This window comes from Symphodus melops, assembly GCF_947650265.1.
Source record: "Symphodus melops genome assembly, chromosome: 11".
Taxonomy (NCBI): Eukaryota; Metazoa; Chordata; class Actinopteri; order Labriformes; family Labridae; genus Symphodus; species Symphodus melops.
In genome coordinates, this window is record NC_136701.1 from 25,072,459 (window position 1) to 25,099,802 (window position 27,344).

Sequence of the window (27,344 nt, forward strand, 5' to 3'; positions counted from 1 at the left end):
CGGCAAATAACGTCGTCATGCAAAAAAACAAACTGCAGTTCCTCGAACGTCCACTTGAGGCCGAGGAAACGCGTTGACACTCCTGAGTGGTGTCACTTTTTATTTTTAAATCAACTTCAAAAAAATGAAGAAAGACGCAAAACTTACAGACAAAAAGGTTTTTGAACTTTATTGTGGTAATGCTGAAAACCAAACGGATTCCTTTTTTAATATTATTCAGCAGAAACGAGTCGATGACATTGAGTGGTGAGGAGTGCAGCTCTCTGTTCAGTCACAATAAGTTTGAGCGCTCGGAGGTTGGAGGTACACACAGATATGTTTTTGAGTCATTTACATATTTCGGGGGCGTGGCTTCTTTGATTGACAGGTGGGCTCATTGTAGCTAAGGCCCGCCTCACCTCCTTAACTGTGTCTGGTTTTGGCCCTATCGACTTCAAAATAAACATCTGAATGATGTCTGTCACTGAACGCGTTCCTGAAGCGTCTGCTGCAGAGCGGATACAATCAGCGGATCGATCGATGAACCAATCGACAGCCAATCGAATGATGGATAACGCTTTTTTAAAGATACTCTGTGAATGTAAACATGATTTATTTACGAGTTAATGACGACGTAAAGGCGGTCTGTGTGGTGTCTTAAAATATCACGTATGTTTAGCTCATGATGACATCACTGCGTTCTCATTGGCTGTCCCTTTCAATTTGACTTCCTGCGCTTCAAATCAGCAGCGGGACCAGTCGGATGTGAAAAAACAGGAAAACAAAAATGTCCTGCTCGTTTTTTTTTTTTCTTGTTTTTTTTCTTGGATCTGATTCGTCCGACACCTTGTGTGAGTGTGGAGCGCCGTCTCTCTGTGTGCGTGACCTTTAAAAACACGCTCGCTGAAGGACGTGAGGTCGGCGTCGGATGGGACGTTTGTCTCCTGAACCGACTTGACGCTCACCTGTGTGAGAGGACAACTGAACGTCTGTCTCCGTCTCTCGTGTCCTTCATCACATTCAGACTCTTCATGTGTCGCCACCTGTCCTTCATGTCTCCTCTTGTCATGTGACCGCTCCTTGGACTCTGCTCATCGTTGCTGTGTGTCTTCTCTCTGTGTGTCCAGCCTCGTCTCAGCGACCTGAAGAAGTGATTCAGCGGTACATGGAGGTGGTGGCCGGAGCACCTGATGAGGTAAACGTCTCCGGATCAGCACGAGATGAGAAATAGAAACCCTGTGTTATATGTATCAGTGTGTGTGTGTGTGTGTGTGTGTGTGACATCAGACGTTTCCACCCATTCAGGACTGCATCATCTGCATGGATCAACTGTCCAACGCGTCCGGCTACGAGACGGCGGTCTCAGAGGACGGGGGTCAGAGCATCCTGCCCGCCACCGTGGGCAAATTCATCAAATGTGGACACACCCTGCACATGCTCTGCATGCTCGCCATGTACAACAACGGGACCAAGGTACAGACACACACACACACACACACACACACACACACACACACACACACACACACACACACACACACTCTTCACTTACTGTCCAATCACGTCCAACTTTATTTGTTAAACACTTTCAAACAACCTGAACAAAGTAATTTAAAATATTAAGTCAATTAAAAAGCATAAAAGATGAAATATAAATATAATATATAAATTAAACTGCATCACAGCTGTGATGAAAGTTAGCTTAGCACAATGACCTGGTTATAAAATCAGAGTCTGCAGCAGCTGCTTTAAAACACACAAAGGGTTCAAAGTGATTTTAAAATAATCCATGTTCAGCCGTCACGCGTCATCATGTCAGACAGTCGGCGCTCTGACACGCCTCCCGTGTTCTGCTGTGTGTTTGGTGGTCAGGACGGCAGCCTGCAGTGCCCGTCGTGTAAGACAATCTACGGAGAGAAGACGGGCACGCAGCCCAAAGGAAAGATGGAGATCTACAGCGTGGCCCAGTCGCTGCCGGGACACCCCGACTGTGGAACCATCCAGATCATCTACAGCATCCCGCCTGGCTTACAGGTACTGATGAACACAGAGAGGGGGGCGGGGCGGGGCGGGGCGGCGTTTGTCCGCTGTGATTGGATTAGACCTGTGAATGTTTCCTTCTTCTCCTCCAGGGTCCGGAGCATCCGAACCCCGGGCAGCCGTTCACCTGCAGAGGCTTCCCTCGCTTCTGTTTCCTCCCAGACAACGACAAGGGCAGGAAGGTGAGGGGGCGGAGTCACTACTCGGACGCCACAGACACACTCTGAACACTGCTACACAAACACACGAGGAGCAAACCCCCTCTGTCTGCAGCGTTCTCAAACTTCACCTGAAATACAATCGTGTTCACGGCGTCGAGGCGAAGCTCGCGTGCCGGAGCCAGTGAAGTGTACGGACCTTCAGAGCGGCTCGGAGCGGCTGAACCATCGATCCGTTGGCTCGCAGGGAGGCCGAGCTGGTCTCAGCGTGATTTACATGAGGAATAATTGTGTGCCTGTTATGAAGTTGTCTCTTGTTTCCATGGCGATTAAGTGTCTCATTTCCTGCACGCTGTTCCCTGCAGCTGCACTCTTTAGCGTCTATAAATAACCTCTGATGTAATCCACTAAAGGATTGGATCAGGTGAATACAGTCGCGCTCGCACCTCAACCAAAAACAAAAGAGGGAAACATCTCGGCGTGATGGCGGCGGCGTGAACAGCGCGAGGCGTTTGTCAGTTACAATCAGAGAAAGCGTTTTGAAGACGCGTTATTCCAGCAGAGGGCGATCAGTGACGAGGTCACGAACACGCCGAGGCTGACGCACGCTTCTTTGTTTTCTCTCTCTGACCTTCTCTCTCTCTCTCTCTCTCTGCTGAAGGTGCTGGAGCTGCTGAAGGTGGCGTGGATGCGGCGCCTCATCTTCACCGTGGGAACCTCCAGCACCACCGGCGAGCCCGACACGGTGGTGTGGAACGGCATCCACCACAAAACGGAGATGATGTCCAACCTGTCGGGCCACGGCTACCCGGACCCAAACTACCTGGACAATGTTCTGTCGGAGCTCGCCTCTCAGGGCGTGACGGACGACTGCCTCAAAGCCCCGGGCGGCGGCGGCAGCAGCAGCTAGGTCACAGCTCCACACACCTCCTCTCTCTTCTGAATTAACCCTTCATCCCCCCCCAATGTCATCATCTGTCCAAACGTCATGGAGCGGACGAACGAGGGACGACGTGAGCAGAATGAAGTGCTTTAAGCCCCGCCCACATTCCAGCTTGGCACATAATCCAGGACACCGAACTGTGAGGTCACGAGGCTCCTCCCTCTTCATCGTCGACCCTCCACGCGCTGTGTTCGTTCTGTTCTTCATCGTCGGGGTCCCCTCGTCTCGTCCTCGTGAGGACGGCAGCTTTCATCGGGGATAAAAAAAAAAAAAATGTCATGAAGCACTTTAGTTGTGACGTTTAGCTGACAGGACGCGCCGTTTTGTTTCTGGAAGTTATGCAATCAAAAAACTGTTTAGTGTTTTTCAGCACAAAGACACTGAAACGTCTCGTAGCAGAGTGAGTATGAATCACACGATGTAAATAAATAAAAACACAAAACAAAAGAAGCTGACCACGAGGAGGAGAAACGTTTCTTTTAGCACCTCCTCTTAATTTGAGTGAGTTTAATCAACAAACCTACGGAAGCCCGACAGGGACATACTTCTATACATTTCATTCATGAGACAGCAGGTCACAAAGCTCTGAAGATATTTTCGATCTAACTTCTCGACTCCTCAAACGGAGTATTTTTAAAAAGCACTAAAGATCGAGATGCGTCTCCAGGAATCCTGATCGTGCGTCCCGTCCTTCACTGTCGCGCTGTCGGAATCAGACCGGCGGCCGGATCGATGGAACTCGACTCGGTTTGATTTTAAAAAGTATTTCAAGGAATCTCAGACAAACGGTCTGAGATTTAAAAGAAAAGAAAAAAGCTGCTTCAGTTCGATAACCATTAGGAAGAGAGAGAGCTCGGACTTGAACCCGGGCTGCTCACTTGATGTACTGTAGCCTCCGTACGCGGGGCGTGACCAACCACTAGGCCATCAGCGCCGCTACTCGTAGTGCATTTATTGTATTTTTAAGATGTTTGTTTTTGATCTGCGGATCGCGTGAACCGTTTAATCAAACGTATGGATGTTTGTCCTCTCAGGGCTTCCGTACTCGAGCACTCCCGTTTTAGATTTCTCCCGTTTTGAAGCTGCAGAAAGCGAGCCGACAGGCGTGGATTTGTGTCACTTGATATGTTAGTTTGTGTTGCCATGTTTGTGAGAAGGGGGGAAAAAAAAGGAACTATCTCTTTGACGACCTCGAACTCTTCTGTCCGAACAGACGAGCAGCCGCTCTGCTCAAGAACGTTACACAGTGTGACAATCAAGGTCATCGAACTCGTCTTGATTCAACAAGACACGAGAAGCTGCCGGCGGCGCGAGCACGCCGATTGCTCCCCCGCCGGCTCCAAACTCACTTCCTGTATCCACACGCATTATTCTGCTCACAGTGCTGCAGTACAGGCGCTGGACTCAGTCCGACATGTAAACAAGAAAAACTGGGAAGAAAAAAAAATCTGCAATAAAGAAATGAATCCTGACCCCGTCTCTGTTTCTGTTTCATCTGACGGACAGAATATCGTTTCTAACTTCCACTTCTTGGATCTCACTGGGACTGAAGCCAGCTGGATTTCCAAATCGTTCTTGTTTTTGAAGGTTTGTTTGTCGGCTTTTTATGCCTTTTATTTAGAGATTGGATGGATAGAGTGGGAGACTGTTGTGTGATCATCCGAGATAATGGCCGTCCTGCCGAGAGGCGCCGCTTTAAGAGTCCTGACCTCAGAGACCATTAAAACCAGAAAACAAAAATCAGCTCAGCTGGAAAGAATGCAGGTTGGTAGACGAGTCCATTTATTGATTTAGCACCTTCAGATTATTTATTTGGATATTTTCTAAAATTAATAAAAGACAAAAACACTGCTAGCATTAAACGGTTTTATAATTTATCTTTTGGATATCAGACAAAAAAGAAAAATACGTTTTTTCAACTGACAAATAAATAAACACCGACAAAATGAAAGTGCAAGGCAACACATTTTATTTCAAAGGCCTAATTGGCGTTAAGGTACAGCATATTAAATATGGTTAGTCCAGAGACAGTCATCGCAGATTAACATACCGTTCTTTCCTTTACATGTTACATTCAGGCCGACTTTGAATGAGATATTTTACACGTCGTTTCTGTGGCGCTAACATAAAGAGACTTGTGATTACTGCAGACAATTCAGTCTTCACTTTAATTTCCAACGGCTTGCACGTTGCCACAAAACCAAATCTGCCATTTGGCTAATCTCCTGATGGCGTCACGCTCACGGTGGGAAGTTGAAAAGCTGTTTCGCTGCTGGTGTATATTTAAGTTCAAGACTTTTTTTTATTTAACCTTTATTTATCCAGGAAACGTCCCATTGATGTTAAAAACAACAGAATCAGAAAAGTGTCGCAATGATATTGAGCTAGCTTAATGCACTGTTAGGAATGTTTGAAAGCTACAACTGCTTTCAGCTAACGCAAATTTTCAAGCACTTACAAGCTAACGTTTGCGCTCGAAGATTAGCTAGGAGAGCAGAAAAACTTGTCGACAAAAGTAACGTTAGCTTGCAAGTATTGTTAGCTCGCAAATTTATGATGCAATGCTTTCATGTTTAGCTTTCCACAATTCCTGTTAACTCGTAATGTTAGCTAGCTAAGTGACGCGCGCTAGGAATAGTTTAAATGTTGAAGCTAGCACTACAATCGAATGAATCCGTATTCGTTATGCCCCGCCCTCTATCTTGTGTTTGGTTCAATCCCTTTTTAGTTGGACATACACACGTCACAACATGGCCGTTACAACCTCTCCACTTCCCGTTTCACATGGACTTTCGCTCGGGTCCGTTGCGAGTTCGGAAGTAGCGATGAAACGTCTTCAAAGCTTCATAGCATCCAGCTGCCTTCGGATCAAGCTTCCAATTAAACAACGAGGATTCTTTGATTTAGATTTTTGCAAAAAGGACCAAAGCAGCAAAGCACAGGCGCCGGGCGATATGCACCTTCGACCACATATTTTTCTGCTGAATGGCGATGAACGATAAACATCTCAATATTGATTTTTTCTGTCAAAACTAAGTCAGTCCTCGGTCAAATCCACAAGAACTGAATGTCACACTTGAAACTCCTCTTTAGTGAAATGTAAAATAAAAATACATAGAAAAAGCTCCTTAAATAAAATAAATAATGTTCCTTTCACACAGCTGTTTGTTAAGAAGGCGGATTTTGAGTTTCGCAGAGAGAGAGAGAGAGAGAGAGAGAGAGGACAGACGAGGAGCGGAGAAACGGCGGCTCTACAGAAGAAACGCACAACGTCACTTTAACGCAACAAACTCCGTGGATATATCTGACATATCGCCCGGCCCTCGGACAGCATTCGAACAGATTCCCAGCGTGTGCATGACGTCAGAGGACAAAACACCAACATGTAAATGAAGACACTTCATCGCCGCTGTTTGATATCAGCGGCTACGCGTGGTAGCACGTGTGTGTGTGTATGTGTGTGTGTGTGTGTGTGGAGCTGCGGAACAGATCAATGTATTTTACATCCCTGCACGTAATGTTATATTTCAATAAATATAATAAATAAAAAGTACAAATATCTGAATGTTATGGAACCAGATTGTTATCAAAGACATTTTTTTAGTCAGTAATACATTTCAACCAAGTGCTGGATCCAACGCCGACATGACTCAGTGGAGAGACGGTTCAGTAACGCGAGGGCAGACGATGTAGCTCGGTTCAAAAACAAACAATGTTACCGCCGTCTGTCAGTGATCGCCGTCCTGCTGGCGCTGAGAGGAGGCGGAGAAACCAGCCACGCCGTTTCACCCTGCGACATTTTCATCCACAAACATTCTGCTGTTCTTCGTCATTCAGAGTCGACCCTTCGAGCTCGCCACACTCGCGTCCGGAGAGATCGTTTTAGTCGCAGCACGCCGATAAAAAAAGTGTTAGTGTCGCGTGTGAGGGAGCCGACAGACTCCTCCCCCTTTCATCCCCTCGCTGCAGTCCAGGTTTCACCTTCAGTAGTTGACTTTCCCGGGAACCTGCACATTCACTCCGCTGTAGTCCACCATGTACATGGGCCACTGCTGCACACACACACACACACACACACACACACACACACACACACACACACACACACACACACACACACACACACAGAAACAATGAGAGATAAACGTCAGACAGAACGCTGGAGAAAAGGCTTTCATCAGTACAAAGTGGTGGACGACCTTGCCTCAGTTCAACCTTCAGCTTTCGCCACTTCAAGTAAAAGAGAGAGAGAAAGTTGAACGCCCCCCCGTGTCCACCTCGCGCCTATTTATTTTTATTTTTTTCTAATTCGAGCAGAGGAGCGCTGGCAGGTGAGCTCAGGCGAGCTTGCGTGAAGCGTTTGTGCGCTGAGAAGAAAAAGCGGTAAGTGCGGCGGGCCGAGGTCGTCTGGAATTTGCTGTCTCAGAGTCAACGCCCCTTCGTGCTCGCTCTCGCCGCCCGTCACGCCCACCCGTTAAAGGAGAAGGTCGAGCCGGGTTAACGGCCTTTCACTCTCTCGCTCGGGAAGGTGAAGAAGCAGCGAGCAGTAACGAAGAAGACGTGGGGCAACGCCAATACTCAGGCACCTCTCTATAACCGTACAGTACTCTTACCATCACTGGAATCTGATTGGTCGATATCCCCAGGTCAGAGGACACAGGTGCTCGGCTGCTCTCCTGGACTCTCTTGCGCTTCCGTCGATTGGTGGAGGAGTTTGTTCCTACTGCGGACACGAAGCAGACGTTTGGTTTTTTATTTCTGAACTTTGCCTGACAGCACGCCGGTCTGAATAAACAAACGCTCACCTGTGTTACACGCTTGGCTACAGATTTCTGCAAACGGTCTGCGAGGGACAGAAAACAGCAGGAGGGGAATCGACAACAGCAAACAGAGAATTCATTAAAACCTTTGAAGGAAAAGAAATTCTTTCATCAGAGCTGAAAATGTGCTTCAGTATTCAGCAGCTGAGGATTTATCCTGCCACTCCTCAGAGGTTGGATTTAAACCCAGAGCATAAATAAAACCATAATGAGCTTAGCTACAGACCCCCCCCCCCCCCCCCCGAGCTGCTGAATACTCAGGTGTGTGTGCGCTCACTGGAGCTGGCTCTTGATGTTGAAGGTGATTTCGTCGGCAGCTTGAAGGACTTTCTCCAGGCACACGATGTCGTAGGTGTTGGGGTTTCTGAAGGGGATGTCGTCTGGAAGGCCACTGACTTCGACGGACTCTGGACTGCCGCGGATCAGCTTGTACGGGACCACGACGGAGCGGTCTAAGCCCAGAGCCTCGCCTTGAACACACACACACACACACACACGCCACAGCAGAGGTTAAGCTCGTGGATGGTGAAGAATAAACGGGTGCAACGTCAGCTGCAGTGAAACGAAACATTCGAGCTGACGGAGTTTCCTCTTTAACGCTCGCTCGCTCCTCTGAGGGGGCGTGGTCATGTGACCTCTCCTTACCGTATTTCTTGTTGAACAGTTCTTTGACTTGCTCTCGGAGGACGACTTTCTCCCCCATGCGGTTGATATCGTCATCGTCTGTCGGGGGGGGGGGGAGGATGGATGGTGGTTTTAGTGAAGCTCTCGGTGATGTAAGAGCAGTAAGGTGTCCAAACAGTCGTCGTACTCACCGCTTATCGAGGCGTACGCCTTCTTTAGTAAAGTGACGCGTCGAGGTGCTGAAGGAGAAAACACAGAATGAATAACAGCTCAGAACATTTAGAGCTCTGATAAATAAAACTGGGCGTGTGCTCTGACCTGGTTTTGGAATGAGTCCTTGAAAAGGTCTGAGGAGAGAGAAGGAAGGTGATGAGAGCAGCTCGTCGTCTTCACAGATTAAACATTGAACAGCACGTCATCACGTCTTTGTACTTTCACACTGACTCCCTGACGGCGTGATGCTGGGAAAAGTCTGAACAGGGCGACCGACTCTCTGCAGTCATCCTCATTTAAAAATGACCACACACACACACACACACACACACACACACGTGTCACAGACAGGTTAGGGTGAAGCTGCCTGAGGAACACAGAGGTGATGATGATGATGATGATGTCACTCTCAGGTGGATTCCCACCTGGTGATGGTGAAACTGATCTTGTCAGCGACCGCCAGGATCCTCTCCAGGTTCTGGGAGCCGAAGGTGCAGGGCTTCCTGAAGGGGATGCCGGGGGGAAGGCCCTCGATGATGACCGAGTCGGGGTTGTTTTTGATCCTCTTGTAAGGCACTTGGACGGGGTACTTAATGCCCAATGCCTCCCCATACTTCCTGTTGAACAGATCCTGGACCTGCTCCCGCAGCGTGTTGGCCAGGTCGATCCTGGACAGCTTGGACTCCAGGCACTCTGGAGACGAGAGGCCGAGGACACTTTGAAGTTCAATCTCTTTGGTAGTTTTAAAAGTGATTCATGTTCAAGTCTCAGCTTCAAAGCGGAGACAGAGCTGTGAACCCACCTGAGAATCCAGGTCTCTTGGACAGAGCTGCAGCGTCCTCTGTCAGCAGAGCCGTGTCCTTGGCGTCCAGCTCTTCAGAAAAAGAAAAAAAAAAACATTTCAAAGGTTAAAAAAGGAAGATTTAGCAAAGACAACAAAGCTTCAGAGCGGCTCAGCTTGGTCACAAATAATAGGTAGCAAAAGCTGCAGGAAATCCCTTCGAGGATTCTTTCTGTTCCCCTCAAAAGATCCGTTTCAAAAATAGCACATGAACTCGCTGTGACCTCGTCATTTCATGCATGCAGAGGACGCTGCAAACAGCGTCTTTAAAGCGGCATTATGTGCTACCAGATGGAGGATTTGCTCCACACAGGCCTCCTTCAGGACTGCCAAGATGCCTCTTTATCTGCAGACAGAATAGTGCAGGATGCCTTTACATCCGGGAGAAGGAAAAAGGACTCGATAGATACAGGAGGAGGAATCGGATCTCATCATCGGCACGTCCAGGAAGAGTTTCAGCTCTTTCAGAAAAAAACATACTGGTGCAAACAAACCTTCAAAAAGAGACTCACATCTTTATACCTCAAAGCATCATGGGAAATGTAGTGTTCTGAGTACAGATTCATTTGTTTTCACAATCCGAACTGTGTCCAAGCACACTCCTCCTCTGACCTGTGACACGCTGCGAGGACGAGCGCCTCGCCACCGTACCGTTCACGCAGGAGAAACCCCCGAGTCTGTATCTGACTAACGTGACTCAAACTAAGAGTGAAAGTCATGAGTGAAAGTCATGCTATAGATTGCTCTATATCGACCAATCACAGAAGGGTACCTGGCTCACAGACGGGGATGGAAGGCATCTCTTGTTTAACTTGCTCAGTTAACAGCTCAGGTCTGAAAAACACAGGAGAAGAAGATTCAAACGTTTAGCAAGCAGGTGTGAAATCCTCGTGAGGAGCGGCGTTGGCGTGCGGCGTCGCTCTCACCTTTTGACCACGAACTGGATGTGACCGCTCACAGCCAGGATCTTGCGAAGTTTGGCCGCTCCGAAACAGTTTGGCCTGCGCAGAGAGATTCCCTCCGGCAGCCCGGTGACGTACAGATCCTCCGGGTACATCTGGAACTTTGAGTACGGCACCTTGGCTGGTTCAGGAAGGCCCAGAGCTTCGGCTGACGGGAGAAGGTTGGAATCAAAAACAGGATCCTGAAGGATGCACCAACTCAAACACAGACTTTGAATCGTCAACCCAAGAATAGAAACTGTGAGGCATCCAAAGATGTCCAGCCCAATCGAATATGTTGAGTTATTATTAAAGAGCAGAACAGCTGTAGGGTTTCTCTTGCTCTGAAGGATGTGTTCATGCCCGAGCTCAGACGTGAGTCGCTTACAAAACTTCATGCTGAAGAGGCTCTCCACTTGTCTCCGGAGCTGCTGAATCATTTCACCAATGTCCTCCACCAAACTGCCCGCTGAGAGTCAAACAGAGAGAAGAGACATGTGAACGTGAGCGGAGGAGGCGTGGCCTAACAGCAGTCTGTTTTGCTTTCATGCTGGAGCTCGACACCTGCTGGATCACATTCTTACTTTAACAAACAGAAACTCTAACACGCAGCCGTGTGAAGCCTTTTCTTGCTCGCCATGTGGGCGGGGCCATAAGTGCGTGCCTTCACGTTAAAGCTTTAAACACATTTAAGTCAGAGAGAGGACGGGACGGCTCGACGTACCTTCAGAGGATCTTCTCACGCTCTGGGAGGTCGTACTCGGAGACAGAGCTTCAGCTGCAGGAGGAAAGAAGAAACGTGAACAGACGGCTGCAAACTCAACAAGTATCCATCCATCAATCATCCATCCATCCAACTATCCCTCCATCCATCCATCCATCCATCATCCAACCATCCATCAATCATCTATCTATCTATCTATCTATCTATCTATCTATCTATCTATCTATCTATCTATCTATCTATCTATCTATCCATCCATCCATCCTCATCCATCCATCCATCCATCATCCATCCATCCAGTCAATCATCTATCTATCTATCTATCTATCTATCCATCCATCATCCAACCATCCATCAATCATCTATCCATCATCTATCTATCCAACCATCCATCATCCCTCCCTCCATCCATCATCCACCATCTATCTATCCATCCCTCCATCCAACCATCTATCTATCCATCCAACCATCCATCCATCCAACATCCATCCATCCATCCCTCCATCATCCATCCACTCCAGAAGGTCACAGTGTTTCTGTCTTTTTTCCAAATGTCTGATGTTCCTCCGTTAGTTTTGCCGCCGACAGATCGGGACTTGAACCCACATCGTCTTTTCTCCGCATCTGATCCGAAAATAAACGATTAAAAAAAAAAAAAATAATAGTATCAGAGTAGGTCATACACGGACGCTGTCATCCGACTGTTGTCATGGAGACAGGACAGACGTGCAGCGCGACACGAGGCGAGGAACATCAGTGTGATCTTTTTATTGACGTCATGAAGCCGTTAAACCCTGAAGCAGGTTTGACTCTTAAAGGAGCGGTCACACTTCTTTCTTCATGTGCAGCTTTCAAAGCTTTGAATGTTTGCGCACAGACGATCTGACTGATCTTAAAGCCCGGCTCGATGTTTATTCACACACAAACATGAAAAACAGGAACTAAAGAAAAATGTGAATCAGGAGCTTTTCACAGCAAATGAAGCTGCAGGTGATATTTGCTGCTCTTACCTTCGTCCCCGTCTCCTTTAGAGGTGAATGTGAAAGAAAAAAGAAACTTAAATAAAGAACATTGAAATGAAATCAAGAAAACAAAAAAACGCCTCCTGAAAGCGTGCTAAAGCTTCGGCCAAGATCACATCGAGTAGACTCCACATCTCGTCTCGTTTATGAACCTCGGAGAAAAGCCTCGAGTGCTTCTGGATCATATAGAGATTTTTTTTTTTTTTTTTTTTTTTTATTGGTAACACAAAGTTTTGTTTCTGGAAACAGAAACGAAAGCTTAACTTTCTCACTTTTGCACTTTTATGTGTTAATAAGTCACATGATGCCAAGAAAGAGAGTAAAGTCTACTCAGATCACTCGGTCTCACCTGCGTATTTGGGAGGGAGGGGTCTACCAGGAGTTTTTTAGGCTTTCTAACATATGAACTAACTCTAATGAGTCGGGGCGGCGTGACTCCAGATCTGTAAAATGCATCATGAATCAGTCTTCAGCCTAAAGTCCAGCAGATGTGTGTTCACGGAGCACAGAGAGCCGATTTCAGCACGGAAAAGATGGAGCAGGACAGGAAGTCAGACACCCAAAACCACAATAAAACATCCGGTTCATTTTCAGAATAAAAGACTCCGTTGTGACGGCTCAGTGGGAGAACTTTAGGTGTGTTTGTTTTTGTCTTTGAAACAGTTTTTATAACAAACACCTGTAAATGAGCTCCGTGCTGCTCCATGCTGCTCTGTAACGCATCATGGAGTCAGGCTGCGGCTGATTCAATCTGCCTCTTACAGATGAGAGCCAGATCTTGAAGGAGTGGGAGAGAAGAGCCGGGGGGGGGGGGGGGGGGGGGGTTCTTACGGTTGGGTTGAAGTTACTATCTGCTGGGGAGATGAGGAGAGGAAAGTGTTTGCATACGTGGAGGCAGCTTATTTAACCGGATAAAAAACCAAGCAGGCCGTGCACGCTGGGCGCTGAGTGGGCGTCTCCGGTAGGCCAGGAGCTGCAGGGAGAGGAGGGAGAGGGGGCTGACGGGGGGAGTTGAGGTTACCTGCGTGGTTTTCCACAGGGAGGAGGGGAGCAGAGGCTGCAGCAGGAGGAGGAGCGGAGGGCGAGGCTGTCGGTGGACACGCTGCAGCTGCCACCGGCTCGGCCACAGACTCGCTGGGCTCCTCGCCGCTCGGCGGCGGCTCTGGAGAAACAAGGTTTTCACACTTATACAAAACTACTGAAAACCTTTAAAATCTATAACATGCAGTCTAATTACTCCGACTCCTCTGTGATGAACATGTAAGAGACTCCTAGTGTTTAAAATGGGTACTGCAGAGAGCTGTCCCCCCCCCCCCCTCTGGGAACATGAAGGTTTTGGTATTTTGGACTCCTGGCTTTGAGTCTGAGACCTGTGATTGGTCAGTCTAACAACACTACACTTCCTGATTCTTGTTTATATAAGTCTGAGCGTGTGCACACTCACCTGGCACCATCACTTGAATGACTTCCCCGTCTGGAGGCTCCGTTTTATCCGTTTCAAAGGAATGCAATCTCCTGAAGGACCTGCGGGGATTGAACAGAGCGTTCCCGTCGATGCGTGCGAGTGTGTGTGCGTGTGTGCTGTGTGTGTGTGTGTGTTTCATGGCAGCGTTTAACAGACTTTAGTAGGTGATAGAATGTGTTTGAAGTGACTTGACTGCTAAAACATGATGAGAAATGTTTCTTAAGAGGCTTCCAGGGATTGGTCGCTTGAGAGCTTTCATTTGATTGGTCGGGGGCTTTAACTTCGTACAGCTTTGTAGTGTGTATTTGCACGTACCTGCTTCACAGTCAGCCAGGGGGCTCACACATGCACTTGTTGATCTGTGAAATTAAAGAAAACACACTCAGGTGAGCCCCAAACATTACGAACACTAACGTCACGTTAAAAGACTTTTCAAGCTTTTCACTGAGACCGACGTTCGTCCAAAATCAGAATCAAGTCGTCAGGGTTTTTTTGGATTTGTGGCGTGCGTGATCGCCAACATCTTTGATTCTGTGGTGTGAAGCAGCCATTCAGCTTAGTCTGTTTAAGTCTCCTTTAAAGTCAGACTGCTTCCTGTGCATCGGACACAGGCAGCAGAACACCTCGTAAACAGATCAGTACTTCCAGAAGTATTCAGACCTGCTGTCCTCCTCCGCTGTGAGTGGGTTATTTGATCATGTCTATAAACCCCTCTGTTTCAGCCCTGCTCAGAACAGGCTGTTTCTGTGTCTGTAGCTTTAAATATGTAAATGAGCTGTGTCTGGCCACGCCCCCTCTCTGGAAGGGCTCGGGTGTACTCGCTGCTTTCTGGCTCCATGTCCTATTGTTTACGGTGAGAAGGCAGACTCAGAGGGCAGAACAAACACCTAGCTGTGGGAGTGTCACCCACCTGGGGGAGGGGCTACTGCCCTTTGTGATGTCATGAAGGGAACATCTCCAAACGGCCTGTTTGAGCACACATTTGGGGGGTTTATGTTTTAGAGGAACATGGTGGAGAGGATTCTTCATGTTTCAGGGTGTCAGACGAGAGGTTTTAAGACCTCATTTAAAAAATCTCAAAACTCTTAAAGCAAAAAGATAAAGTGAGTCCAAAGAGGCTTTGAGGCCTGATGAATATTTACTTAACTTGCACATGTTTTTTTTTTTTTAAAGATTTTCATCCTTGTCAGTTAGATTTCAGGATAAATGTGATTCTGTTTCTTTCCCCGGCCTCCTCTCACTAAAGCCTGGCACAGCACGAAGAAAAGGATATTTTTAAAAAGGCGCCCAGAATGAGGCCAAATCAAAATATGAATGAAGCGCTGTCGCAAGAATTAAGCAAATCACCGCTCGTACCTGTGTGGGAACGTAAATAAATTCAGTAAAACGATTTTTGAAACTCTTAATTCAGCCCTGATTAAGACTAAAGCCGGATATCTGAGTGCATTTCAGCTCTTTATTCCTCCCTCGTAAAAAACACAAAGTCCTCAGGGTTGGTGATGAGTGTGTGTGTGAGTGTGTGTGTGTGTGTGTGGGCTGAGCTCTGACCTGCTGCTGTGAGGATTGCTGACCAGCTCGGATGATGGGGGCGGGATGCTCAGACCGTCAGGGAAGCCGTCTTCAGGCGTGGAGCTCAGGTCATGCTTGCCCTCCTCTCTCGCAATCTTCCCGGCAGCTTGGACGAACGAGACACAGGAGATAAACAAACGCTTCCCCACCGCCGCCCACAACATCTGCAGGATGTAAATATTTAAATAACTTCTTGACAGGGCACATTTTTTCTCTTCGCCCACTTATTCTAATTAATTTCAAATATTGTAGTTCCACTACAGCGCACTGAAATAATTACATTTGACTGAAAGTTTCCCTTTGAAAAGATCGTTTTCAGCGTCACGAAACTCCAGACTCCACTTAGCCGATTTTTAGTTTCTGTTTATTCTCAGAATTGGGAAGTCGAGGTTTGAGCGTATCGATGAGAATAAACTTCTGTTATCTCCTTCAGTCCGAGCGCAGAGATCTGCAGTAACGGCTCTGAAAGCTCAAATGTGCAGTTCTGAGTTTAAGCTCTGCAGGATCTGAGGAGCTGCAATAATTAACACGAGTGGTTTTTTTAGCTAACGCTCAGATTCAATGTCTGTCTGTTCTTCATGTTTGATATCCCACCTTACAAACCTCTGTTTGTTCAATGAGTCGCTTTAACTGTGCGGCCGCTCAAAATCTTTCCCATTTTCAGAAAGGAGCTGTTGACTGATATTCCCCTCTAGTTTTTGCCTCCCACTGATCGTGACCCGTACTCACATCCTCCTCGCGTCTGATCGGTAAAATAAACATGCGGCCGTACAGACTGTTGTCATGGAGACGGGACGGACGTGCCTGGAGGTGAAACACACGGCGCCTGAGAGTGCAAACGTGTTTCACCTGAATCTAAATGAGACTCGAGCAGCATTCACGCTGTACGTCCTCCTCACTCGCGGCTCTGCGCGCGTCTGAGCTGCTTTGAAAAACTTGATGAACGCCGCCTGCAGAGGAGCGGCAGCTTGATGCTGTGAGCGGAGGCAGACGTCCACGTTTGAAGCTTCGGAAGGACACGAGAGTGAAGCGCTCAGTCTCAGGAAATATAACTCAATTAAATCCCTCCTCCCACTCTGCTGGCTCCCTTCTTCCCCACAGAAACCCTGCTGTCTGAGATAAAGTGGCACATTTTCCACTGTGATTAGAGACAGTCACACGGAGTGAAACAAAAAAAAACCCAGCAGATGTTGTTTTATTGATGAGAGGAAACCACAGCTCACATTCAAGTGGAGACGATTAACCGGTGTCTTACCTGTGAAAATCCTTTCATCAAACATTCTGCAGGACAAAAAGAAGAAGAAGAAGAAGAAGAAGAAGTCTTTAGATGCAAAGAGAGAACATGTGGCACACGCACTAATCAGTCTCAAGCAAACAATGGAGCCACTGACTCATTCCTCTCTTATCACTCAATCCGCCCACTAAAAATACATCTTGGGATGGGAATGTTTCCTCTGGCCTTCCTCCTCCTCCTCCTCCTCCTCCTCCGTCTGTCAGAGACATTCCTCCTCTGATGCGATCCTAATCTTCAGTCTGAACTCGTTTGTGAAACACTTTGGTGCTTAAAAAACGTTTTGACGGGAGGAGAAACGTGTTTCCGTTTATCGCTCTTTGAGTTCCTGCGTGTATCTATAATTACGACACTATCTTCCTTCCTTAAGCCACATGACCTAGTTCAACATATTCAGGTCACTGGTGAATAAGACTGATGGTCTGCAGCTGTTACTGACTTTCTTTTTAAGTAGCATGGGAACACTGTGACAGTCGCTCTCCCGACAGGTTTCAAACATGTTTCATCATTTCATCGTTTTTAATGACTGGATGTTTTAATAAACGGACGATGATGTGATTCGTTGGCGTTATTTTAAATCACCACGGTGAGAAAATACTTTTTTTTTAAAGAATCCAGCGCGACACGTGACCGAACCACAAACGTGGAGAGTATTGACGCGAGGCGGCGTTGGCGTCCTCGCTCGGCGTTGATACAGAAAAACCAGAAACACTGCGTTACATCACAGCAGAGTCAGATACGCAGTCGAGGCGGTGGACGGACGCAGTGGAGGCGGTGGGCGGCGGTCTGGACCTCAGCGTGTTTTTCTCCTTCAGTTGGTCATAAACGATGAAGAACAGCGCTGCAGCTTTAAGTGAAAACAAACTTCCTGTTTCCGTTAAAGCGGCCGACGATGAGGATAAACGATCGGTTAATGAAGTCATGAAAAGAGTCACCAGATGACAACATCAGGCTCCACATCTGGAACGTCTCTGCCAACGTGATGCAGCTCTGCATTAATCACATCTCCCATCTCTCCTAATTGCATTAACGGTAACGAGCTGCCTGCTGGTCTGTTATCTGACAGCAGGGCGGCTCGTTTCAATGAGCTCGAACAAACGGAGCCGAGCTGCAGCAGCGTGCAGGCGACGGAGACGCAGTCAGCGGGACTCAAGGAAACAGGCGTCAGACGGACAGATGGCGTCGGCCGGCTCGCTCTCTCGCCGCTTATTAAATGTTTCCGAGGAGGTTCCAGGCTTTAGCTTCCTGGAGGGGAGCTGGACGACGATGACTGGACGATAATCTGCACGGAGTGGCACGCGCTGATTTGCTCCTCTGAAAATCTGTCCCAAATACTCTGGCCATCTTGAGGCTGAACTGACCAGCTGTTTTTTTTAAACACAATAAAATCACACGTATGTTCAGAGTCCATCACAGTCCCATGACATCCATTCATGCTAACCACACGCTAAGCGTGGATCACCTTTTGACGATGAAGCGGATGCCGTGGCGCTCGTCCAGGATGCGTTTGAGTTTGGGGACTCCGTAGGTGCAGGGTCTCTTGAAGGGGATCTGGTCGGGGATGCCGATGATCTCCACGGCCCCGGGGTCGCACGCTATTTTACGGTAAGGAACAGGCACCATGTGATCGAGACCCAGAGCCTCAGCTGGACGGAGAGGAGGATTTTTAGAAAACAGGTTTTTAAAGGACAGAAGAAGACGTGTGATTGATGGAAACATGAAGAAGAATAAAACAGGGATCTCTGCTCTTGGATTCTGTGGGCGTGTCGGTTTAACTGGTGCTAAGTGGGCGGGACAATGCTACACAACCCCCAGCGTGTCATTGGCCCCATCGCACGAGCAGAATCAGCCTTCAGTGGCGTGCGCTCCCCCGTGGAAAAGTTTACAGAATAACTGCAGCTAAAAGAGAAATTTAACTTTCAGGGGAAAGATAATCGCCGCTGTGGGCCAGGATGTAAAAGTCTCGAAACAAATCCCATGAGCCGCCATGTGGATGTGTGTGTTTTTTTTTAACTTAATTCAAGGAACACGAACACACACACACACACACACACACACACACACACTCTCTCTCTAAGGGTTCAGTGCAGTTTTTTGAATACGTTTAAATACATGGCAAACGATGCAAATGTTTCAGGGAGTGATCTCGTCTGATTTGTTGTCTCTATTCCCCCCCAAATCCTTCAACACACACACACACACACACACACACACACACACACACACACACACACACACACACACACACACACACACACACACACACACACACACACACACACACACACACACACACACACACACACACACACACACACACACACACACACACACACTCAGCAGCAGCAGTATCTCTGCCCCTGAAGGAAAGCTCTGAGGAGGCAGAGAGATATTCACATCCGGTCGAGGCCTCCCTCACCGTATCTGCTGTTGAACAGGATCTGGACACATTCCCTCAGCGTGTTGATGTCTTCCGTTTCCCGGATGAAAGAATCCCATTTTTCTGCAAAGAAAACAACTCCAGTGAAACGCCGGCGTACGACGGAGGCCGGCTGATTCTAAAGGCGCTCAAACGAGCTTCGTATGGACGGCGTTTAAACAATCCAACATTAATCTTCTTCATCTACTCAGTATCAACTTGGGGAAAGTGCAATCTTCTTAAAGGCTTATTCTTGACATATGAGCAGCTTACCCGTTAATGTTGAAGCGTTAGCGTTAGCTAAGCCTTTTGTTCAGTAAACAACACTTAGCTTTGTGTGTGAGCCTGCACGTTCAGCAGGAAACACAAACGCTCGCTCACTTCTCTCACAACAACTCAGAGCTCCAATATGATCACAGCTCTGCTGACTTCAGAGTGAAAGAGGAGGGATGCTCCATTATAACCAGGTCATGAATCGTCCTTGTGTCTCATGCAGCACAGAGGAGGAGGTGATGCAGGTGTATTATTGTTCTAACATCCAGACACTTCACTCTCTGCTCTTCCTTGTTTTTACTTTGTCATTTTGTACGAACACTTTGACACTTTATTCTTTGTTGACTCTTATAATGTTTAATGTTTTAGTTCATTTGCTGCTCTGTTGTTGTGTCCTTGAATTGCCCCACCGGGGACAAATAAAGTTTTTTGAATTTGAATGTGAAGATTTCTGGGTTTTCTCGAGTCCGGGAGGAACAGATAGCGACCACCCGATTGGCTGAGTCTGAGCCGCAGACGGCTACGACAGGTCGGCGGTTTGACGTCAGTCTTACCTGACTTTTCGTGTACGATAGAAAAGAGAAGCCTCTTCGAGATGTGGACACCAGGCGGGCTCTGACCCTGTTCACCGGTTAGTCTCGTCGTCTCATCTGAATATGTGAAAAAAAAAAAACGTGTTACGGAGTGTGCCGTCTCCCCGCCGTCTCAAATCTGACAACAGGAAGTTGCACGCTGATTAACACTGAGCTCATAAAGCACACGTGAAAGTCTTACCGTCCTTGATGGACGTGCACATCTTCTCGGCGCCGGCGCTCCAGTTGGACGCTCGGTCCTTGCCCAGGTTGAGGAGGGACATGGGTTTGAAATCCAGCTTCCCGTCGGGGTGAGGTTTGGAGGACATGGGCATGCCGTACAGGAAGCTCGACAGGACAGAGTTACTGGAGGTGGCGGGACTCGACGGCGTAACACCCGGAGCCGAGGACTTCCCGGCGCCGTGGCCGCCGGGCGCCATGACAGCAGAGGCAGAATTGTGATTGACGTCCGAGCTGGGCTTGGACTCTCGAGACAAATCTTCTGCCGGCCTGCAGACAGACGAAGAAGAAGATTTAACTCTTCAGCGTCAACGACAAATCTTTCAGACTGAAACCTCGGTGTCACGCTGACGGTGGACGGGATGGAGGAGAGATATTATTGGGATCTGAAACAGTAACTTTTGATTTACACTGTGTTAATGTGTTCCAGATTTTTCTGAACTCCAGTCAGGATAAGCTTCGTATTCCCGACAGAGGCATCGGATTAGCTCCCCGTGGATTTAACCAGCTTCCTCACCCGGCTTATCAACGAGCTTCAACAAAGGGCAGCTGTTCAAATCTCAGCAGACTTTATAAAGGAGCGAATACGAGACCTGAGCTCTTCTCAGAAACAGCTGAAATGTTCAGGTTGAGCTGCATGTGTGAACGCACACGCGTGTAAGACTTCAGGGACGGTCTGTCTGACATGCTCCAGACTCTCAGGTGTGAAAACAGCTCAACAAGTAACATGTCGTTGTTTTGTTCCAGGTCAATTAAAACCTCGTCCATCCTTCACCAACGCCCCCCCCCCCCTCCCCTCGGCTCTCACGGTCTCACCGTTTGACCGTGAAGTGGATTCTGTGGCTCTGCTCCAGGATCTTCATCAGGGTCTTGGTGTCGTACTCCGAGGGTTTCTTCAGGGTGACTCCGTCAGGCAAACCGTTGGCCACCACACAGCTGGGGTCCTTCTGGATCCACTCATAAGGCACAGGGACCAGGCTGCTCTTCCCCACAGCCTCACCTGCACCGGGAACAAGTGAAAGTCCTCAGTGGCTGAACAACAACAAACACGTGTCATGTGGTGAACGACGGTGAACTGTGAGGCGTACGCGTCGAGCGTTTTGAGGCGTGAAAGGGTTAACAAGGAGGGAATTCTTACTGTAAAGCACAGTGAAGACTTCTTCCACCATCTTCCTCAGAACAAAGACGTTGGACTGAGCGTCCGATGGCGCTCTGGGTTTCCCGTGATCAGCGTCCTTACTCGGTTTGCTGTGATCGCCTTCCTGCTCTTTGGTATGGGCGTTGGACGTGCTCACACTCTGAAGACACGGCGCCCCTGAAGCCAGACGACAAACAACGGCAAAATCAAATTCCATTAAAAAAATAAAATAAAAAAAAGAACGTGCACGGAAAAAAACTCTTTTCAGACTAAATGATTTGTAATCCTGAAGTTCGAGGAGATTTAGTTCGAGGAGTCTCAGAAGATTTATTGTTTTTACATTTGAGCTCAAGGTGAACAGTCTCAAACGTCTGCGTCGCCGCTCCGCTCACTAACTTGCATGCTCGTTTGTTTAAAGGAAATGAAGGAGATCTTCAAGGCACGGGAACAACTGCAGGTTAACAACAGATCCTGAATGTCCCTGAATGCAACACGAACTTTAACCCCTCTGTGACCTTTGGTTTCACCTCTCTTAATCACTCCCATGATTCCCCGCCAGCCTCGACGTTATCTGTTGTTATTTTGATGGAGAGGCTCCTGGTGTGAACGGGCGACTGTCTTGCTTTTTTTATTTTAATATCATGGATGAAACATTATCGAGGCTTTATGCTGATTCTGCATCACAAATCTGCAAACTCCTGCGGCGACAGCGAGCCCGACAGCGAAGCTAAATCTTACGGCAAAACTTGTAGAAGTCTGTCTGGATTTCCCTCCTGGAGTTGAGGAACACTCGGCCCTTCTCCGTGCCGACTGCGATCACGCTGTCCTCGTGTATCGTGACGCACGCAACCTCAGCGTTGAGCTTAGACATCGCCATGCACTGCAAAACAAAAAGACACGGAAATCGTTCAATCAGGAGTCGATACCAGAAGATTTCAGGAAAGACAAAAGCAGAACAAGAAGAAGTGGCTTTTTAGATTGAAGTGGATAATTCCCGTCTCTGACACCATCGAGCTGTTTAGTCTGAAGCACAAACAGGAAACAGAAATATAAGAAACATATTTACGGTTGGACTTCCTCATGTTGAGCCGGCAGGTTAAAGTCTGTAAAACATGATCTGGGACGTACCACTGAGTCGAGCGCAGACACCAGGCTGGTGAGGATCTCCTGTCTGGCGGACACCAGCGGGACCTGCAGCTCGCCCCGGGAGTTGGCCCTGACGCCGTCACACGCCAGCTTCCTCATCTGAGCCATGCCTCTGCGGGGACCAGATGAACACGGTTCAGGTCAGACTCTAGTGAGACACCAGGCAAAGAAAGCAGCGTGCGAGGCTGGACGCGTGCCGCGGCGACGGGCTGCATTCAAAGCAGCCTGTGCTGAGGAGGATGTTTGGTTTGACTTTAAGCAAATGTTAGCGTGCAAGCAGAGGACGGAGAGACAGTGAAGGAGGCGGGAGGACGGATGGAAGGAAGAGGAGTGTGGGCTTATTTCATTCACTAACACGTGACAGCATTTACGACACAGAGGGGAGAAGATAAATAAACGTCAGAAGATTAGATGGCTATGATCCTGAAGGTCTTGAGACGGTTCACATAGAAATGAACCGGACTTCGGGGTCAAGTGTTCTCGGATCTGTAGCTGTGAGAGTTTTAATCAAACAATATTGTGGATTTATTTTATTAACAGAGAGGTATCAAAGTAAGAGATGAAGCGCCGGGACATCCAATCATCTGTGAAAGGCAGCGACATTTAAATCACCATCCTTGAAGGTGCATCTTTTTTTTTTTATTCGCTGGTTTCGTTTTTCTCCTCTATGACAACAACCTAAATGTATTTTCCTCTGCAGACAGATGCTGACTTAAGAGTGACCAGGAGATGTTTCCACGGCGACAGCAGGAACACCATCGAATCAAACGTGTTGAACTGAAATATGGTATCAAAAAAAAAAAAAAAGTGTGAATGAAAAGTGAAGTGGTGAACGGGTAGGAAGAGTTAAAGGAAAAGCCGCTCGGCTAAAGCCAGGCACTATGTTCTCATGGCAACTGAAACCCGTCTCCTTGGAAACTAATCTCGGGGCATTTGAACAATGCAGCCCTGGCCTTTAATCTCTGCAGACACTGGGAACCATTATACTCGCCTCTGGCAAGCCCAAACCACTGACTCAATAGAGAGAGGACAGAGAGGAGGAGAGAGATAGGCAGTGGCAGGGCGGGCGTGTGTGTGTGTGTGTGTGTGTGTGTGTGCGCGTGTGTGTGTGTGTGTTGTGGTTCAGCTGCAACAGTCTGGATGTGCCAAGTCTATTGGCCATCTAAATCTGCCTCCCCTGAGGCCACAGCAAACATGACCCCCCCCCCCTCAATTATTACAGCCTGGAAATAGCCGGCCTCGCTCGCTCGCATGTTTAAAAGGGAGACGAAGAGGAGGAAGAGGAGGAGGAGGAAGGTGGGGATAAACAGAGGCTCAGGACAACAGTGTGAGCCAGAGGAAGCTTTGGGATCATTTCACCGCCCTGTTATGGTTCTTGTGTGAAACTAAAACTGGACTTTGAAGGCCTTTGGGTACAGCTCGGCTCGGCTCTTCTTGGAGCTTCAGCGCCGGCGTCCACTGACAGCGCCCGTGACCTCAGTTTCAGAGCACATTCTCGCCGCCACTTCTTGTTGCTAGGTTACGAAACGTAACGTTCTGCTTCCCTCGGTTGAGATCGTTCCTTCACTTTTTGTCTCGCCGGACGGCGTGCACAATGTCAATCCGTTTCATAAATGTGAGCACAGCCAGAAAAAAAACGACATCATGTCGATACAGTGATGCCAAATACGATCAGAAGTCCGGATATTGTATTTTATTTTGAAATTCACCGGACGCTCCGTTTGTTTCCTTATCTGACTTCCTGTCCGGGTCCTTCTGCGGTCTACGCTTTAGTCCATCCTGACTCGTTCCTGCAGCTTCGGAAATAGACGCGCAGCAAACAACGGGGCGACCATGACCAAATGGAAGAGTTGTTTTCTTCGAGGTGTTTTGTGTTAAATCTGTTCTCAGTGACCCTGCAGAGAACGTGTTCAGTTATCCGTGTTGTTAATGATGCAGCTATCATCATTTCATACGTGATCCTCACTTGGTGGCGGATGTTTCGAGCGTGCCGAGCTGTCTGACGCTCGCTGAGATGTGACCTCTCTGCTCTGTTTTCAGCTGTTTGCTTCGCTAACAGGACAAAAAATACATCAAATACATTTTCTTCACTTTATCTGACTTTTTTTGGGTGACGTGAAAGCGGACAGACTTCCAGCACAGGGAGGGAGTGACAGCCAAGTCCAACTTCTCCTCAGAGCCTTTTGTGAACGTCCTCGTCGTTTTTTTGTTTTTTTTACTGCTGAAGCATTCAACGTGTACGAGCAGAGCACAGAGATCAAACTTCACATATGACGCGCACAGAGACGAGCAGCCTGCGTATGTTTCAGACTAAAACATTACTATTATCTGAAGGACATTTTTAGCCTGTCTCGTACTCGTATGATAACCTGATGCTGGATTATTTTAAGTGCGTGTGTCACAGCAGGAGAGTTAAAGACGAGCAGGGCAGGAGAAACTCTGCGTGAAGTCACAGTGAAGACTTCAGATCTCTGCAGGTGTGAAATCCTCATATCAACCAGTCCTGAGTCCGGTCTCGCCCAACCACAGCGGAGACCGGCTCATGAACGACAGAGAGAGGAACCCATGATGTTTACACTCTTACTGTTTGGTAAACTGTTTTTTTCATCATGCCACGCTCAACTGCTTTGTTATTATTGTGTGGACTGTTTGTGCTCCACACGTTATCATGGCCACAAGCCGTTTAAATAAACGCAACGGAAGCTTCTGGTCCCTGAAAACGATTCAATGTCAAGTTCACGCGTGAGCCGAGAAACGACTCGGAGGATAAGAGACCTGCACGGGCGCATTAAACGACAAACGGAAACAGGCGTGTGGTTTCTTCTGAGATTTAATCTGAAGAGTTTTACAGCCGGCAGGTTTGAAAGACTTTTATCAGACGTCAGAGAGTAAAGAGCGAAACTGCCGCTCCTGACGAACGCACATCGACGATGACGTTTAGTCTGTTTCATAACTTTTATTTGTGACGTGACGTCCGGTATGATGACTCCATTTTCTCCCGTGTTTGACGATGAAAACAGGGCAGAGTTTTTTCTGTCAGGTGATTCAAACTTCCCCAATAAAAAACCCTCTTCTCTGAATTAGGTGTACTAGATGTCAGCGGTAAAATTATTTGGCGCTACAAATAAACATCGGCAACTGGCGCCGGTTCACGCCACATTAGAGAGAGAGAATCAAAGTAAAACAGTGCTGTAAAATCAATCACATTATAAAGTAGACAAAGCAAAAGCACACAACACATCCTAACATACTATAATAAATAAAGAGTATAAATAATAAACTCTCTGTGAGTTATAGAATTAGATAATATAGAGAAAGAGACAAACACTTAAAGCAGGCAGGATGCCAGTGACTCAGGTGTTATTATCAACATGTTGATGGTGTATATTGTGGCCTAAATTTAAAGTGTTACTCATATTTTAGATGGTGTAGAAATGTGAGAAGGATTCAGAGGTCTCATTCTGTCTTGTGATCCAGATGCTGAGGGTACTTTTCTTTTTCTCACCTACTAAAGACGTAAATCATTTATGTGGAGCTGATGTTTGTGTGTGTTTTTCATGAACGTTATGAATGTGTATTTACGTCTTCTGACTAATAAAATATTGTCAGTGACGTTAAGGAGAGATGGCGACCTTAATTTAAAGTGCTAATGATTTATCAGCATATATTTATATTTAATATATCATACATTCAAACTTTAAGTGAAACTTCTTTATTTACTTTCTGACTAAATAAAGACCTGGTTAATATTTAAAAACCACCATGTTTAATTTAAATAACTTTTGTCTATGTTAAATAAATAAAAATTATAGGTTGATGAAAAGTTAACGAGAGCTTTAATTTTAATGATATTTATGATAAAACGTGTTTATTCATTATCAAACACTGAATGAACAGCTGTTATTTCATGTGTTTGTAGCTTCTTAATAAGGTCTAACAAGGCTGTAAATAAACTAATAAAGGCAGCTTTGTTTACGCCTTTTTAAAGTTTATAAATGTGCTGTTGTTGTTAGCTTCGTTGTTTACACTTTAGCTCCTTTAGCTCTTTAGCTAGCGTGTGTCGCTCGATAACCTTATCAGTGATCAGCAATAAATGAGAGGTGAATTTAGCTGAATCCTAATAATAACACAGCACAGGCTACATGTCCGCTCGCAAGGTTACAGGGTGAGGCGTCCCTCTCCCTCTGACCGTGACCTTTCTGTGCTCTCTAATTAACATCTGTCTAAACTAATCACTGTTTGCTAATTAGCTAACGGGGCTCACAATAACATTGAGCTAGCCCGCGAGCTAACTAGCTCCCCAGCGTTAGCCTCTCTCATGCTAACTAGCGTTAGCACTTTTCCTTTCATCTTCCCTCCCTCAACACAGAAATGAGTTTATAATCTGTAATTTCCAACAGCACACACACCGACACACACATCGACACACAGATTATAATCACACTATAAGACTGTTTATGAGTATAAAAAGAGGCAATGAAATCTCACCTTTAATTAGCGTTTTAATAGCCTTGTTGCTGCTGTCAATCCCGGACTAGGTTTTTATTTTTAATCCATCACATTCACATCCACAATGTCTCCGCAGCTTCTGCTAAAACATCATAATCCGGATCATCACGCTGTCGACCCTCGATGGCACGTTTTCTGTTGTTTTATTAGTGTATTTATTCTTAGTTTATTTCTCCTTTCCCCCCTCACAGAGCAGGGTGTCCCTTTCCCCTTTTTCTTTGTTCTGTAATCCAGTAAAATTGAAACTCATTCGCCTCCTGCTAATCCCAGCCCAACTCAACAACTGCATCTATTGGCTGCGATTTACATGCAGGATTAACGGAGGAACCTCTGCAAAGACAGAGACACAGAGACCCTCAGGGATCAACATTTCATTTTACTCTTTTATCATAAATGACTGTTTGTCTGAAACTCTTT

The 27,344-nt window shown here is 47.1% G+C and overlaps 2 protein-coding genes across 2 annotated transcripts in view; one reads left to right on the top strand and one right to left on the bottom strand.

Moving 5' to 3' along the window:
• The window catches only part of dtx2 (deltex 2, E3 ubiquitin ligase), an 8,135-nt gene extending 3,543 nt beyond the window's left edge, over positions 1-4,592 (top strand). The window contains exons 4-8 of the mRNA XM_079355823.1: positions 1,107-1,174; positions 1,285-1,452; positions 1,852-2,013; positions 2,112-2,201; positions 2,839-4,592. Coding sequence (XP_079211949.1) covers positions 1,107-1,174; positions 1,285-1,452; positions 1,852-2,013; positions 2,112-2,201; positions 2,839-3,087 — 737 coding nt within the window. The 3' untranslated portion in view covers positions 3,088-4,592. The remainder of the gene's footprint in view (positions 1-1,106; positions 1,175-1,284; positions 1,453-1,851; positions 2,014-2,111; positions 2,202-2,838) is intronic.
• Positions 4,593-5,066: 474 nt separating this feature from the next.
• Positions 5,067-27,344, bottom strand: gtf2ird1 (GTF2I repeat domain containing 1). The gene is given in 28 exon segments (XM_079354976.1): positions 5,067-7,172; positions 7,734-7,843; positions 7,926-7,963; positions 8,218-8,410; positions 8,586-8,663; positions 8,756-8,803; positions 8,883-8,911; positions 9,203-9,470; positions 9,580-9,651; positions 10,391-10,452; positions 10,545-10,728; positions 10,948-11,028; positions 11,284-11,337; positions 13,327-13,467; positions 13,750-13,797; positions 13,800-13,829; positions 14,086-14,129; positions 15,319-15,445; positions 16,595-16,620; positions 18,093-18,276; positions 19,050-19,133; positions 19,877-19,972; positions 20,097-20,404; positions 20,951-21,134; positions 21,273-21,449; positions 22,011-22,152; positions 22,401-22,530; positions 26,907-27,344. Coding segments are annotated over 27 exon segments (3,003 nt in total). The 5' UTR covers positions 22,527-22,530; positions 26,907-27,344; the 3' UTR covers positions 5,067-7,103.